The 17,245-nt window shown below is 44.3% G+C and overlaps 1 protein-coding gene across 1 annotated transcript in view; it reads right to left on the bottom strand.

Moving 5' to 3' along the window:
- Nucleotides 1-503: 503 nt before the first annotated feature.
- CPM (carboxypeptidase M) overlaps nt 504-17,245 on the bottom strand; it is a 79,413-nt gene continuing 62,671 nt past the window's right edge. Inside the window, exons 6-9 of the mRNA XM_060194971.1 lie at nt 13,828-13,998; nt 8,446-8,598; nt 3,465-3,613; nt 504-2,637 (exon numbers count right to left, since the gene is read on the bottom strand). Coding sequence (XP_060050954.1) covers nt 2,395-2,637; nt 3,465-3,613; nt 8,446-8,598; nt 13,828-13,998 — 716 coding nt within the window. The 3' untranslated portion in view covers nt 504-2,394. The remainder of the gene's footprint in view (nt 2,638-3,464; nt 3,614-8,445; nt 8,599-13,827; nt 13,999-17,245) is intronic.

The following is a 17,245-nucleotide window of genomic DNA, read 5'->3' as shown; positions in this document are numbered from 1 at the left end:
TTAACCTTAGGATATATCCACCAGCTCTAGAGGACAGAGAGCAGTTGGAAATAAGATTAAATAAGAGAGCAGTTGAAATAAGATTAAATAAGATTTGGGAAGCTGATCTAACCATTGTTTTTCTTACTGGATAATTCATGTAATTAGTGTTATACTATATTAAACTCTCACTATAAAGTTTAGACAGTGCCATTGCTACAAAATATGTACTCTAAATCTACTCTGAATTCAGGTTTGATTTAGAGATTATATTATAATTACATATTTCTAAAGATTTCCAATACAAACAGTTCCTTATGTTAAGGCTCATGAACTGAATCAGATTTTGGTTCATGTTCCTTCAAAAATTGCCATTTCAGAAAAGGAATACTGAACACTCCGAATGCCCCATGGAAAAGTCTTTAAGGATTTTGGTCAACAGTTGCTTCAGATTGATTATACTAGTGTTTATAAAAGGTAGCTTATAGTGTTAACAGGTAACAGTGTTACCTTTACTCTCAAGCTCAGTTAAAAAGCACCATATTCATATTTTATTTCTTGGTACATACATGGAAACACACATTGGACTGTTAACTGGTGAGCCAGAGAGTGCCAGAAACAGAAGGCCTCATTTCAGAAAATGACACAATTTTTCTTGGGAAAGCCTAGGAGTAGCAGCTTGCAGGAACACTTTGTTCAGTCCTTTCCTATTCTGTGCTGGGTTCTGAAGACATACAAATGAATATTTCAAAGAAACTGGCCCCCATGAGCTCACACTCTAATAGACTAACCACACATGGAAGTAGAAAAATCTTAATACAGTTATAAATCCAATAACAAGGGTTAATGCTTAAATTTGAGGAGCAGAGGAAGGACCCTCTAGCCCCAGAATAACTGCAAGGAAGAGGGAGGGATGGGATGGAATGATGACCAGCAAAAAAGGCTTCCTGGAGGAGTTAATTATCTGACCTGAGCTCTAAAGGAGGAGGAAAGACAATGTAGTGGGTTAGAAAGACAATTCAGACAGAGGAGGACACAAACAGTATATTGTGTAGGAAGGACTGCAAGCACTTGGTGGCTGGTTGTGTTTTAAATAGCGCTAGACCTCTTCAGCAGTATCATGTGCAGAGGAGGGGAGGGGGGAATTGAAGAGGAGGAAGCTGGGAGCAAGAGACCAGAAAAGCTTTTTACCAGTAAGCTATGACAGCCTATGCTTGGTCATGGAGTTGGCCATGGAGAGAGAATCCACCGGTGTTTATACAGTTAGCAAGTGAACTGAAGGAATCCATGGAATGAGAAAAGGCAAGGAAAAATGAAAGATGACTTGCAGGCTTCTAGTTGGTGTGACTGAGACAGAGACCGTAGGAAGAAGAGCAGGCCTTGGGAGAAAAGTGTATTCAGTACTTGGCCTGAGTGAGGTAGCTGTGGGTCACACAGCAGGTGGGTATACCCACTGGGCATTTTGATGTGGGCCTGAAGGTTGGGTAGGAGGACAGTTACCCAGTCGGGGGACTTCACCCTAACTCAGGGCTGTGACATCTGACACAGGCAAACCTGCGTATAGAACGGGCCTGCTTGTAGACACAACTTGATTATTCTATGGAAACCATATTTATTTCCTTGGTTCACTGAGACATGGTGCCCATGTCCTCAGATTTTCTTAGAGCATTTATTAGAACTATCACCTTTCTTCCCCCACACTGAGAATGCATGGCACTTCTTTCTTTCTTTCTTTTTAAGTATTTATTTCCTTTTGTTGCCTTATTGTTGTAGTTATTGTTGTTACTCATGTCGTCGTTGTTGGATAGGACAGAGAGAAATGGAGAGAGGAGGGGAAGGCAGAGAGGGGGAGAGAAAGTTAGACACCTGCAGACCTGCTTCACCGCCTGTGAAGTGACTCCCCTGCAGGTGGGGAGCCAGGGGTTCGAACCGGGATTCTTATGACAGTCCTTGTGCTTTGTACCACGTGTGCTTAACCCGTTGCGCTACTGCCTGACTCCCTGCATGGCACTTCTATCTCTTCACAGAGAGCACTCATGGCAAGTGAGCAGTAAGTGTTCATCATTGGCTTCATCTGGCGCTCTCTTGTATAAAAAAAACTAGTTCCTTTCTTTTTTGCAGGTACTTTTTTTTTTTTTTTTGCTTTTCATACAAGTTTAATTTCATACAAATTCCTAAGACTATTTGAGGATTAAGTGTAAGTGTACTTGATAGTGCAATCCCTTCATCAAGATCAAGTTGTTCGTTTTGTGATCAGTACAGTTGCAGGATTTGGAAACAGCCATTTCTTTTCTGAGGGAAGGACCTTGAACTTGATCCAGTTAACGTCCCACAGAGGGAAACAGAGCTGCAGTAACCTGGCGTGTGTAATCCCTGATTTCAGGAGGTGGAGGGAGTCGAGTATCACCTTGTCCTTTACTTGAAAAATATGTGAAAAAGACACAGTACAAATAGGAGCAGGCTAGACTTTGTTGCCGGTGAGGAACTTGACAAATGGCTGTAGAGAGGATCTGTAGGACAGGAAGGGTTTGATATCAGGACGGGATTCCATTGTCCTCTGAAGGGAAGCACAATATCCTTTTTAAGGGCACTGAATTTCTGAGAATTTTCCGGAATAATCACCTTTGTGAGGTATGGATCATGTCCAGGGACTGTAACCTGAGAGGAAACAAGAAACAATTGCCCAAGTGATTTCAGATGTTTCACAGAGGCTACAGACATGCAGCCTTTATGGTAAACATGTGGAATAATCTGCTAGGCCTGCCTGCCCCTACCTCCCTGCCAGTATCATTCCTGCCTGCCCAGCGAGTAACCTCGTGACATGGACCAGGCATTAATGTTACTGAGACTTCCTTTAACGACTTCTGGCAGAGGAATTGTGAGTTGTCTTTTTTTTTACCCCTTGCAGGGTTATTGCGGGGGCTTGGTGCCGGCACTATGAATCCACTGCTTCTGGCGGCCGTTTTTTTCTCCTATTTTATTTGACAGGACAGAGAAAAATTGAGAAGGAAGGGGGAGATAGGGAGAAAGATAGATACCTGCAGACCTGCTCATGAAGCAACCCCCTGCAGGTAGGGAACAGGGCCTTGAACCTGTGTCCTACATAGTACTATGTGTGCCACCGCCTGGCCCCATGGCATTGTGAGTTTATAGTTTAAAAAATTTTTTTTAAAAATATTAATTTATTCCCTTTTGTTGCCCTTGTTGTTTTATTGTTGTAATTACTGTTGTTGTTGTTACTGATGATGTTGTTGGATAGGACAGAGAAATGGAGAGAGGAGGGGAAGACAGAGAGGGGGAGAGAAAGACACCTGCAGACCTGCTTCACCGCCTGTGAAGCAACTCCCCTGTGGGTGGGGAGCCGGGGGCTCAAACCTGGATCCTTACGCTGGTCCTTGCACTTTGCACCACCTGTGCTTAACCCGCTGCGCTACCGCCAGACTCTCGAGTTTATAATATTTTAATCACCAGAACTATCTACTTACATTTATTGTGTAGGATCCAGGCAAGAGGAGGAGATAATACTCTCCAAACTTGTTGGTTCTATAGGGGCAGATATGTTTTCTGTCTTGGATTTCTACGATGACATGGGGCAGTGGGTTTTTATTCTGATCAAAAACTTGGCCCTTCACACCTGCAACACAAAAATGTTGATTATATGTTATATAGCACCACATCTTATGGCATATGAAACCAAACTCGTCATTCTTGAAAGAGGATATACTTGGTAGTCATTAGCCATCTTGAGTATTTGAAAGGGGAGATAAAGTTTAAAAACCAGATACAGCTGATGGGTGAGCACCAATCTGTGTAGGCCTAAGTCTATGAACATGATTGATTTTCTAGGCTCCACATCTAAATGAGATTATATAATTGTCTTTCTCTGACTTGTTCCACACAGTGTCGCCATAGTCCACCCCTGCTGTCATATACTGCATAACTGTATCCATTTTTATGGCTAGATAATATTTTTCTTTTTTTTTCTTTAATTTTTTTTTTTTGTGTGTGTGTGCCTCTAGGGTTATTGCTGGGGCTCAGTGCCTGCACCATGAATCTACTGCTCCTCGAGGCTACTTTTCTTGTCCTTTTTTTTATTTTATTATTTTAAAAAACTATTTATTTATGTATTCCCTTTTGGTGCCCTTGGTTTATTGTTGTAGTTATTATTGATGTTGTTGTTGTTGGACAGGACAGAGAGAAATGGAGAGAGCAGGGAAGACAGAGAGAGGGAGAGAAAGGCCTATAGACCTGCTTCACTGCCTGTGAAGCGACTCCCCTGCAGGTGGGGAGCCAGGGGCTCGAACCAGGATCCTTGTGCTGGTCTTTGAAATTTGTGCCACCTGCGCTTACCCCACTGTGCTACTGCCCGACTCCCTGTCCTTGTTGTTTTATTGTTGTTGTTATTGATATCATTGTTGTTGGATAGGACACAGAGAAATAGAAAGAGGAAGGGAAGACAAAGAGGGGGAGAGAAGTGAAGTGAAGTGACCCCCCTGCAGGTGGGGAGCTGGTGGGGGCTCAAACCGGGATCCTTGAGCCGGTCCCTGAGCTTTTTGCCATGTGCGCTTCACCCACTGCACTACCACCCAACCCATGGCTGGATAGTTTTTTTTTTTTTTTCACTTTCTTTTTTAAAAATTATCTTTATTATTGCATGGAGACAGCCAGAAATCAAGAGGGTGATAGAGAAGGAGAGAGACAGAGAGACACCTGCAGCCCTGCTTCACCACTCGCAAAGCTTTCCTCCTGCAAGTGGGGACCGGGGGCTCAAACCCGGGTCATTAAGCACTGTGATACGTGTGCTCAACTAGGTGCGCCACCACCTGGCCCTGGCTGGATAGTATTTCATTGTATATACACACACCCGGGCCTTCCTCTCTCTCTCTTTCTTTCTGTTTTTTATTTCTAGACAGAGACAGAGAAGGCAGGAAAAGAGAGAGAGACAAGAGAATGAATATACAGTCGAGCATATCACATACTTTCACATGTGGAATATAGAAGAAATCAAATGGACAAATGAAAATCTCAGACTATGATGACAGAATGGTGAGCATGAATGGGCTGGGGCAGGCGGAGGGGCCTGTGGGTGATGGTAGATGGTAACTACACACTTGGTGGTGGGTGTGGTGTGCACAGTAGTCAAGATGTGACGCTGTATACTTAAAACATACATGGTTGCTGCTGATATAAGCCAGCGTGTGAGTTTTTTTAAAGGGGTAATTGTTCCTACCATCTGCAAACGAAGGTATTCTTTGGCTTCCTATTGGGCACCAATGTGGAGTGAACTTTCCTTTTTTTTTTTTTTCTAACCAAAACACTACTCAGCTCTGGCTTATGGTGGTATGGGGGACTGAACCTGGGACTTTGGAACCTCAAGCATGAGAGTCTCTTTGCATAACCATTATGCTAGCTACAAGTGAAGTTTATTAACTACCACTCTGTATCAGCATTTTTCAAAGCTGTGATTTTGTTTTTCACCACAAGGAGGCAGAATTGGCCTGCAAATGGACCACACAACCTGCTCTACATAGATTTTACACTGTCCAAATTCATAACAGGCTGTAATTTGTATGCATTGAAGGGGTCACAGCGCCTTCACTGGCAACACTAAGTCGGCATGACATGTCAGAGTCCACCTTAACTCAACTCTTGGCAAAAATCTTTACATCTAGGTCGAACATTTGGAAACTGCATTTTCACCTGGTGTTTATTTCATGTTCAAGTGTACTCCCGTGTTGTTGCTGATGAAGAATTTTAGAAAAGAATAGGCAGAAATAGAATAGGCACTAAAGGATGGAAATAGCTAGAAACACAACAGAAAGCTAAATTAACATTTGCCTCTATAGCAGAATGCTACACAAGAGAACACACACAAAATAATGTTTGAAGACAGAGTAAGAAAGGAGAAAGCTTAATAAGCTTAACAAGTACAGTTAAGATGGGGGCTGGGTGATGGTGTACCTGGGTGAATACACACATTACAGTAAGCAAGGACCCACGTTCAAGCCACTGCAAAAGGGAAGCAGTGCTGTAGGTATTTGTCTCCTTTTTTTTTTAAAAAAAATATTTTTTTATTCCCTTTTGTTACCCTTATTGTTTTATTGTTGTAGTTATTATTGTTGTTGTTAGTGATGTCATTGTTGGATAGGACAGAGAGAAATCCAGAGAGGAGGGGAAGACAGAGAGGGGGGAGAGAAAGACAGACACCTGCAGACCTGCTTCACCGCTTGTGAAAGGATCCTTACACTAGTCCTTGGGCTTTGCGCCACGTGTGCTTAAGCCGCTGCGCTACTCCCTGGCCCCAAAGGGAAGCTTCTTTATCCCTGTATGCACTCAGCCCTGTACTATACACTTGGCTTTCCCCTTCATCTCTTTTTTTTAGCAGATGGGGAAAAAAAAAAAGCCAACAAAAACTGTGGTATGAGGCATACAGAAAAAAACCAAGGCTTTGGCAGGGAAGATAGCATAATGATTATGCAAACAGACTCTCATGCTTGAGGCTCCTAAATCCCAGGTTCAAATCCCAGCACCACCATAAGCCAGAGCTGAGCAGTGCTCTAGTAAGAAAAATAAATAAATAAATTCTATTTTTGCAGTGAGGCCTATGATGCGACCTCCTTGGAGCAGAGCCCCCTTCCCACTCAGGCTTGAGATAGTAACATGATTACTGTGTCCATGCCCTGCTGTTCCTCTCTCCAAGCCATTCTGAATGGAGAAAGATAACTTTCATTCTGGGAGCACAAAACTGACATTCTAGTCTCCTAATGGGATACGCACCTGTCAGAGAAACTTGCATAGTACCTGGCTCCATCAACCTCACAAGAGGTTTTAATTAATTTATTTGTTTACTTTAATGACAGAGACAAAGGGAAAGATATAGAAAGAGAGAAAGAAAGCAGAGCACTACTTAGCTTTAGCTTATGGTGGTACAGGGCATTGAACCTGGGATTTCTAAGCCTTAGGCACGAAAGTCTTTTGTATAAATATTATGTTATCTCTTCAGCCCTAGAGCAGTGGATTTTTAAAAAATTATTATCTTTATTGGATAGAAACAGTCAGAAATTGAGAGGGTAGGAGGAGGTAGAGAGGGAGCAAGAAAGAGAGACACCTGCAGCGCTGCTTCACCACTTGCGAAGCTTTCCCCCTGCAGGTGGGGAACAGGGGCTTGAACCTGGGTCCTTGTGCATTATAACACGTGCACTCAACCAGGTGCGCCACGGCCTGGCCCCTGAGCAGTGGATTTTAAAAGGATCCCGGGACAAGCAGCATTAGCAACCCCCAGGGAAGATGTTACCACACAAAGACTTGCCAAGTTCAGAAATTACATATGGCGCCCAGCAATCTGTGTTTGACCAAACCCTTCTACCAAATTCTGCTGCACTTCTTTAAGTATTACAATTCTTTTTTTTTTTTCTTTTTAACTTATCTTTATTTATTGGATAGAGACAGCCAGAAATCAAGAGGGGAAGGGAGTGATAGAGGGGAAGAGAGAGAGAGAGACACAGAAACAGCTGCAGCCCTGTTTCACCACTTGCAAAGCTTTCCCCCTGCAGGTGAGGACTGGGGGCTCAAACCTGGGTCCTTGCACATTGTAACACATGCGCTCAACCAGGTGTGCCACCACCCGGCCCAAGTATTACAATTCTTACTACATTTAATCTGTCTCTGTGTGCTAAAGACCAGACAGCCGTCAAACACCCAGAACCACAAAAACAGCCTAAGAAAATGTCAGTGTTGGGTCATTGGGCAGAATTGCATAGTAGGAGGGGCTGAAGCTAATGGTGCTAGGTCCAGTTCTAGAAAAAAAAAAAAAAGCAGAATGGCATGACTACTTTTAAAAAAAAATTATCTTTATTTATTTATAGGATAGAAACAGTCAGAAATTGAGAGGGAAGGGGAAGATAAAAGAAGAAGAGAGACAGAGAGACACCTGCAGCCCTGCTTCACCACTTGTAAAGCTTTCCCTCTGCAGGTGGGGACAGGGACTCGAATTTAGTTTCTTATGTGTAGTAATATATGAGCTCAATCCGGTGCCCCACCAGCTGGCCCCTGCCTACTCTTTATTTACTATTATTTTTTAAATTTCTTATTGGATAGAACAGAGAGAAACTGAGAGAGGTAGGGAAAGAGGGAGGGAGAGAGAAAGACATCTGCAGATCAGTTCAGAACTGTGAAGCGTCCTCCCTGCAGGTGGGATGCAGGGGCTTGAACCCGGGTCCTTGTGCCTGGTGATGTGTGCGCTCAACTGGGCACGCCACCGCCCAGCCTTCCATCATGCTCCCTCTTATGAGCCAGTGAGCACTCATGCTGCAGATTCTCACTCAGGGAGCATTCTCAGACATCAGCTCTGGTTCTGAACACAAGACTGTGGCTGAGAACAGATAGGGTCCTGTGTTTTCTCCACCCTGAAGCTTTGCTAGATGCTGTGTTTTGTCTTAAGGAATTAAAAAGAATTTTCATACAAACCTAGGTGCACCTGTTTCATATATTCAATGAGTGAGTGTTTGTTATCATTCCAGAAGAACAGCAGCTTCTCCTCACGAGGGTATTTACAGCATGACAGCTCCAGTGTAATTTCAAAACACTGGGCCCAGATGTAGTTGTAGTCTTGCATTCCCCCTGAACACAAGCACATTTAATAGTTTTAAGGTCTGAGGTTGGAGTGGAGCCAAGCATCACATACCTTGGGGACAAGTAAACCTGACAGTTGCAAGTAAAATACATGTAAACAGGAAGAGATGCATTTGACATATTTGTATGTAAAATCAGAGCTTGACATTATACTACTCAGGCATGACCAGGCAATGCTAAGTATTCCCTTATGGGTACCTGGATCAGAGCCCAATGAAGTTCAACTGTGTACCATAACTAAATGAGGGGAAAGGGCTTTTTTTTTTTTTTAACTACTACATTACTAAAAATATTTTCTGTCTTTCACTCTTTAACCAGCACACTGTAATGTGAACACTTAAGCAGGTGCATCACTGCCTGGCTCCTGAGTTATATTTCTTTAAAATTTAAAAAATGTTTATATTTCATTCACATATATTTACTATGTAAACTCCTATTTCACAGGCAAGAGTAATAAACAGTAAATAACATGCCTTGGGACTCCAGCCAGTCAGTGGTGGAGATCTGAGAGTGAACAGTCTTGCTTGAGTTCCCATGCTCTCTCTCTCTCTTTTAGTATTTTATTTTATTTTATTTGGGTAGAGACAAGAGAGAAATTGAAAGGAGAGTGGGAAGACAGAAAGAGAGAAAGAGACAGCTGCAGCACTGCTTCACCACTTGTGAAACTTTTTCCCTGAAGGTGGGGGCTGGGGGCTTGAACCTGGGTCCTTGTGCATTGCAGCATGTGTACTCAACCATGTGTGCCACTACCACCCCTGTACACTTTAGTACAGAGCTCACTAGACTCTTGTGGAACTGAGAGCACCATGATGGCTTCTGGGAGGGGGGACATTGCTCACTCTTGCCTTCTAGTTCTGTCCTCTGGAGACCTTTCCTTCAAAGGGTCAGAAACATTTCCTATTTCTTTTCTTTTTTAAAAATAAATCCTTTATTTATTGTTTTTTAAAATATTTTATTTATTCCCTTTTGTTGTCCTTGTTTTATTGTTGTGGTTATTATTGTTGTTGTTATTGATGTTGTCGTTGCTGGACAGGACAGAGAGAAATGGAGAGAGGAGGGGAAGACAGAGAGGGGGAGAGAAAGACACCTGCAGACTGCTTGTGAAGTGACTTCCCTTCAGGTGAGGAGCTGGGGGCTTGAACCGAGATCCTTACACCGGTCCTTGCGCTTTGCGCCATGTGTGCTTACCCCACTGTGCCACCGCCCGACTCCCTACATTTCCTGTTTCTAAGATGCAAACCTTTTCATGTTTTAAAATTTTGGGATTGGGATGTATCTTGTGGCTGGAAAGACATCATTATGTCATTGTCTTGGCTGGAATTTTTCTTTCTTGGTGGTGCATTGCATTTTACCAGCCAATGCCATTGTGGATTTGATAAAATACACTAATTTTGAAAGAAGTCATTTTGGCCAGACTTTCAGTTGTTATACTTGATATCCACCCCAGGAAATATGTATTATATATTCAGTTCCAGTGGGGATTTGGGAAGTACTAATGTAAGAAGAATTTTATGCTAAGAAAATGGTAAAAAGAAACACTATATAAAAAAATTGTTTAAACGTTAAGGCCAGATTCCAACCATAAAGAATTTCTAACCTGTTTTTCTTCACTTTCATGCTTTTATTTTCACACACACACACACAAAAAAAAAGTGTGGGGGAAGGTGTGGAAGAAGTAAGAAATAAAATAAGGAGCCAGGCAGTGTTGCAACTGGTACAACACACAAGTTACCATGGGAGTACCTGGGTCCGAGCCCCTGGTCCCCACCAGTAGGGAGGAAGCTTAATGAGCATTAGAGTCAGGTATCTCTCCTTCCTCACTCATTCTATTTTTCTGTTTCTATAATAATTTTTTTTAAAGAGAGGGAAAATGGTGGTAGATTTGTTGTTCAGGTACTGAACCTCAGTGACAATCTGGTGGCAAATAATAAAGTAAAATAATTACTAAAAAATATAAGGGGGGCTGGGCGGTGGTGCACCTGGCTAATTGCACGTGTCACCATGCACAAGGGCCTGGCTTGGAACCCCTGCTCCCCACCTACAGTGGGGAAATTTCATGAGTGGTGAAGCAGGTCTGTAAGTGTCAATCTCTCTCCCTTCTCTCTCAATTTCTCTCTGTCCTATCAAGTAAAGAAAAAGGAGAAAGAGAGAGAGAGAAAAGCCACTGGCGTGGTGCATTCATTGTGCACGCACCAAGCCTCAGTGATAACCCTGGTGGAAATTGAAAAATTATATAAAACAGGGGGTTGGGTGGTAGCGCTGTAGGTTAAGCACACATAGTACGAAGCGTAAGGACTGGTGCAAGGATTCCGGTTCGAGCCCCTGGCTCCCCACCTGCAGGGGAGTCGCTTCACAAGCGGTGAAGCAGGTCTGCAGGTGTCTATCTTTCTCTTCCCCTCTCCGTCTTCCCCTCCTCTCTTCATTTCTCTCTGTCCTATCCAACAACAACAGCAATGGCAAAAATAACAAGGGCAACAAAATGGGGAAAATGGCTTCCAGGAGCAGTAGATTCATAGTGCAGGCACTGAGCCCCAGCAGTAACCCTGGAGGCTATATATATATAACAAAAGTTTTTTGTGCTAGGCATACAGCCCAGGTCTGAGTATCTGCACTACATGGGGGGAGCTGTGGTGACTCTGTCTCTACAAATGAAAAAGTGGCACAAAGTGGTGAAGTCAGGTGTGTGTGAGATCTCAACTTAGCAAAAACCAACATATTGGCTCGATGGCTGTGTCTCAGGAGGAATTTAGAGGGCAGAGCAGTTGTGCAAAGCATGCAGAATTGAGAATGCAGATCTAGAGCGTGTGCGGCTCTGGACAAGGCCAGTTAAGCCCGACTGTGAACACCTCCAGGTTGAGCCAGAATGTTTTGTCTTAAACTCCTTGAAGTAGCTGGCTCTGCCTGTACTTCCCCCCCCCCCAGAAGACATAGCTTATACAGACATACTTGGCAACAACTTTTCATAGAGAAATTAGGTTCCCAGATGATTCCTCACACATCTGAGTTTGTCTTGAAAGCTGCAGACAGTGCACAGAAAGGACAACTTTGCCTCTGGGTGGAGGGGGCCCTTCCCTCTCTGAGAAGAGTGACAAGCAGACTGGGGTGGCAACAGCTCTGGAGGCTGCATCTTGGACATCAGAGAGAAGTTTGGGTCATAGTGGTGTGCAGCTGGCTTTGCTGCCCAGTGGTCTCGGTGTGTACCATTGACAGTCCCTGGAAAGTGGCAGAGTTGCCCAGACACAGAAGTGCTGGCTCTGGGGCCAGGTGACAGCATAGAGTTGAGTACACATATTCTCACAGGCAATGACCCAGATTCAAGCCCTTAGTCTCCATCTGCAGGAGGGAAGCTTCTTCTTTTTTTTTTTTTTAATTTATTTTTTATTTAAGAAAGGATAAATTAACAAAACCATAGGGTAGGAGGGGTACAGCTCCACACAATTCCCACCACCCAATCTCCATATCCCATCCCCTCCCCTGATAGCTATCCCATTCTCTATCCCTCTGGAGCATGGACCCAGGGTCGTTGTGGGTTGTAGAGGGTGGAAGGTCTGGCTTCTGTAATTGAGGAGGGAAGCTTCTTAATTGGTGAAGCTTCACTACAGAGCTCTCTCTCTCTCTCTCTCTCTCCCTATCTCTCTCTCTGTTGCCCCAGGGTATCGCTGGGGCTTGGTGCCAGCACTACGAATCCACTACTCCTGTTGGCCACTTTCATTGTATTGGATAGGAGAGAGAGAAATTGAGAGGAGAGAAGATAGAGGGGGAAGAGAAAGACAGACACCTTCATACCTGCTTCACTGCTTGTGAAGCGACCTCCTGCAGGTGGGGTCCCTGAGGCTCAAACCAGGATCTTTGTACGGGTCCTTGTGCTTCCTACTATGTGCACTTAACCTGGTGTGCCACCACCTAGCCCCTCTCTCTCCCTCCTTATGTCCCTCTCCCCTCTCAATTTCTTTGTCCTATCAAATAGAAAGAAAGAAAGAAGGAGAAGAAGAAGAAGAAGAAGGGAAAAAAATGACTATGGAAGTAGTGAACTTGTTAGGAAGGCACTGAGTTCCAGCAATAATCCTGTTGGCAAAAACAAAACAAACAAACCCCAGCTGCTGCAAGACCAGTTGACTGCTTAAGCACCCAAAGTGACACCTGGGGAAACTGCCTGACTGGGCTCTCAGGTGACACTTCCCACTGAGGTCACAGACTCTAGTTCCACTGCCTCCACCCTTGCCCTTCCAGCCTGGCTCCCTCCTGTTCCCTTGTGGCTCCCAGATTAGGACACATTCTTGAACATTAAAAGACTCCCGCTGATAGAATTCTGAAAGAACAACCCCCCCCATGATCCCTACAGGGCAGTCCCCTCACCCCTCACCTCACCAGGCCACCCTAGTCCAGAGCTGAAGAACTAAAGGCCTCTTTCAGCCCTCCACCTGTGGCCAGCCAGATGGGTGATTTTATTTAGCCTGTAGAGTGACTAAAATCACAGTGCTTCACATTACAAATTCAGGTTGTTGTACAGCAGGCAGGACTCAAACTTCAGTAAGTCTAGGAGCTTTCCTCATAGCAACATGAAGTGCTAGATTTTAAGTTGATAATTTCTAAAAATATTTTATTTCTTTCCTTTTGCTGCCTTTGTTTTATTGTTGTAGTTATTATTGTTATTGATGTCGTTGTTGGATAAGACAGAGAGAAATGGAGAAAGGAGGGGAAGACAGAGGGGGAGAGAAAGAGAGACACCTGCCGACCTGCTTCACCGCCTGTGAAGTGACTCCTCTGCAGGTGGGGAGCCGGGGGCTCGAACCGGGATCCTTACGCCAGTCCTTGTGCTTTGCGCCACGTGCGCCTAACCCACTGCGCCACCGCCTGACCCCCTAGAATACCTTTTCTAAGTCTCTCTTTTCCTTCCAATTACACTGCCACCACAATTACTTATTTGCAGGCTCTTCTCTATTAAATGGCAGCGTGCCATGTCCTGCTCACCCCTCCCGACACAGCTGCTGGCTCACAGCTGAGGCAGCATTGATGGGATGAGCAGCCATTGGTAGAGAGGGACATGTCTGAGAACCCCTCAAACAACTGGTGTCCCCACTGCCCCACGGTAAGATTGGACAGAGACATAGCGGAAGGAACTATGCACATCGATGACTTCTGATACCTGCTATGGTCAATAAAAGCCAGTTGGCACCACTGGATGAAGGGGATTGGTAGACATGAAGGGAAACTCACCCTTAAGTGGATACCAAGAGTATCCGTTTATAATCCCATTCCGAGAGTTCATTATATTTTTGCACTGGTTGCCTGTCTTCATGTTGGGATTTCTTGAGGCATAGGTGTGTGCAAGATATTGAAAAACATCATCATCAGGGGTCAGGCTCCGGTGGTGTAATGTTCCAGTCGCTGTATGTAAAAGACAAACCAAGGTCGTGTGATGACTTAAAAGCAAAGGCACAACAGCAAAACAGCAAATGCATCACCACACTGTACATAAAGGCTGTAATTTTCCTAGAGAGATATCGTCTACCCAAGTCTGCGATACCACAGACTAAGCCAGGGGTGCAGGGCTGCTGCTGCACAGGTCAGTTCCCTAGTTCTGGAGACCTGATTTTCACAGGGTTATTAGTATTTCATCTTTTCTTTTCTTTTTTTTTTAAAGAATTTATTTATTTATTCATGAGAAAGATAGGAGAGAGAGAAAGAACCAGACATCATTCTGGTACATGTGCTGCCAGGGATTGAACTTAGGACACCATGCTTGAAAGTCCAATGCTCTATCTACTACGCCACCTCCCAGACCACAGTATTTCATGTTTTCGAGGATGCGAAACTTTGCTTCCACCCCCCCCCCCCCACCAAATGATCGCTAGGGTTATCGCTGGGGCTCAGCGCCTATATGACAAAACCACTGTTCCTGGCAGCAATTATTTTTTCTTTTCTTTCTTTCCTTCTTCCTATCATTCTTTTTTTAAAAAAAATATTTATTTATTTACTTATTCCCTTTTGTTGCCCTTGTTGTTTTATTGTTGTAGTTATTGTTGTTATTGATGTTCTTGTTGTGTTGGATAGGACAGACAGAAATAGAGAGAGGAGGGGAAAACAGAGAGGGGGAGAGAAAGACAGACACCTGCAGACCTGCTTCACCGCCTGTGAAATGACTCCCCTGCAGGTGGGGATCCGGGGCTCAAACCGGGATCCTTACGCCGGTCCTTGTACTTCGCACCATGTGCGCTTAACCTGCTGCGCTACTGCCCAGCTCCCCTTCCTATCATTCTTTCCTTCCTTTTTTGATGTTGTCGTTGTTAGATAGGACAGAGAGGGGAAGACAGAGGGGGAAAGAGAGACACCTGCTTGGGTTTGATATCTGATATCACAAAAGTGGATCATTCTTAAAAAGATAAATATTGGGGGTCGGGCGGTAGCGCAGCGGGTTAAGCACGCGTGGTCATCACAAGCAGTGAAGCAGGTGTGCAGGTGTCTTATCTTTCTCTCCCCCTCTCTTCCTTCTCTCTGTCCTTACAACAACAACAACAGCAATGACAACAATAATAACAACAACAAGGGCAGCAACAGTGGGAAAAATGGCCTCCAGGACTGGTGGATTCATAGTGTAGGCACCGAGCCCAGTGATAACCCTGGAGGCAAAAACAAAAAAAAGTAATTATTTTCTAACATGGGAGAGGAGAGGAAGAACTAGGGCATCACTCTGACACATATGATGCTGGGGATTCAACTCTGGACTTCCTGCTTCCAAGCCCCCCCTCCCTGCTTTTCTTTTCTTTTTTTTATATATATTTATTTATTTTCCCTTTTGTTGCCCTTTTTTTTAATTGTTTTTTTAATAAAAGATATTACAGATGTTTCTTTTTTTTAATATTTATTTTATTTATTTATTCCCTTCTGTTGCCCTTGTTGTTTTATTATTGTAGTTATTATTGTTGTTGTCATTGTTGGATAGGACAGAGAGAAATGGAGAGAGGAGGGGAAGACAGAGAGGAGGAGAGAAAGATAGACACCTGCAGACCTGCTTCACCGCCTGTGAAGCGACTCCCCTGCAGGTGGGGAGCCGGGGTTCGAACCGGGATCCTTATGCCGGTCCTTGTGATTTGCGCAAACCGGGATCCTTATGCCGGTCCTTGCACTCTGTGCCACCTGTGCTTAACCCGCTGCACTACCACCCAACTCCTTCTCTCTCTTATATTTGATAGGACCGAGAGTGATTGAGAGGGAAGACAGAGATAGAGATAAAGAGAGGGGGCTATGGGCAGGGTGGTAGTGCATCAGGTTAGGCACACATAGTACAAAGTGCAAGGACCAGCTCAAGGATCCTGGTTTGAGCCCCCCCCCCCCCCCCCCCCCGGCTCCCCACCTTCAGGGGAGTCACTTTGCAAGTGGTGAAGCAGGTCTTTCTGCAAGTGGTGAAGGTGTCTTTCTTTCTCCCTATCTTCCACTCCTCTCTCAATTTCTTTCTGTCCTATCTAACAGCAGCAGCGACAGCAACAACAGTGGAAGAGGGATGCCGCTAGGAGCAGTGGATTCGTGGTGCAGGCACCCAGCCCGAACAATAACCCTGAAGGCTAAAAGGTAAGAGAGAAAGAGAGAGAGAGAGAAGGGGGGGGGAAGATAGCATAATGCAAAGAGACTCTCGTGCCTGATGCTCCAAAGTCCCAGGTTTGCAAGTTAGAGCTGAACAGTGCTCTGGTTAAAAAAAAAAAAAAAAAAAAAAAAGTAGGTGGATGCATTTTTATTTTCTCTTAGCCATGTGTTGTATCTTGTGACAGAATTTAAATCTGACTCTTAAAACTGTCCAATAATCCTGAGATCGCTTTCTCTCCTCTCCTATCCTCTCCCGGATCAACTAGGAATACCAAAGGAGACCACCCGGACCGAAACAAGACAGGACTAGAATGACCACAGGAACCCAGTAAATCACCCGTGAGTACAAACACGCGTGGCTGGTGACAGAGAGGAGAGAGGGGCCTAAGGAGAGATTAAGTGACTGCTCACAGTTCAACAGTTTGTCAGTGGAGACACCACCTCCAGTCTGCTCCACCAACAAGGGGACAGCTGAAGGGAGGAAAGGACTCCCCAGAGACTCACCAAGTGCAACTCTGAGTCTCCATTGCTACTACCCTCAGAATCTGGAGCAGCAACAGGGAGGGACACCAGGGCACAGAGATCTAACCGGGAAACTCAGGAGAAGACCTATACCTCTGTGGCATAGCTGAGGGGCTGTGAAAGTCTCTTTGCATAACCACTGGATTATCTCTGCCACACCCTGCTTTATTTTTTGGTCAGGAGTCAGTGATTAAACAAAGAAGCCTATTGATAGTTTAAAAGCCCTCAGGCTCCCATAGCCTACAGGGGGGAAAAAAAAGGCTTTTACACCACTGAACTCCAACTCAGGGATTGAAAAAACTGTTAACTTATATAAAATGGTTAAAACAACAAGAAAAAATATTGGAGACTCGAACCAGGACAAGAGTCCAGCTAAAAGTCCTCCAGAGGGTGAAGCACAAAACAACGAGTTCAACATCCAAACATTAGCCAAGGAAATAATAACAGGAGTGAGTAAAGAATTTGAAAAAATTGTAATCAGAAATGCAGGAACAACAAATGAGAATATGGAAGAAAATTCTAATAATCTCAT

Source organism: Erinaceus europaeus, chromosome 7, assembly GCF_950295315.1.
Source record: "Erinaceus europaeus chromosome 7, mEriEur2.1, whole genome shotgun sequence".
NCBI classification, from domain to species: domain Eukaryota; kingdom Metazoa; phylum Chordata; class Mammalia; order Eulipotyphla; family Erinaceidae; genus Erinaceus; species Erinaceus europaeus.
Note: the sequence above shows the minus strand (reverse complement) of the source record. Positions and strands in the feature narration are given on the sequence as shown.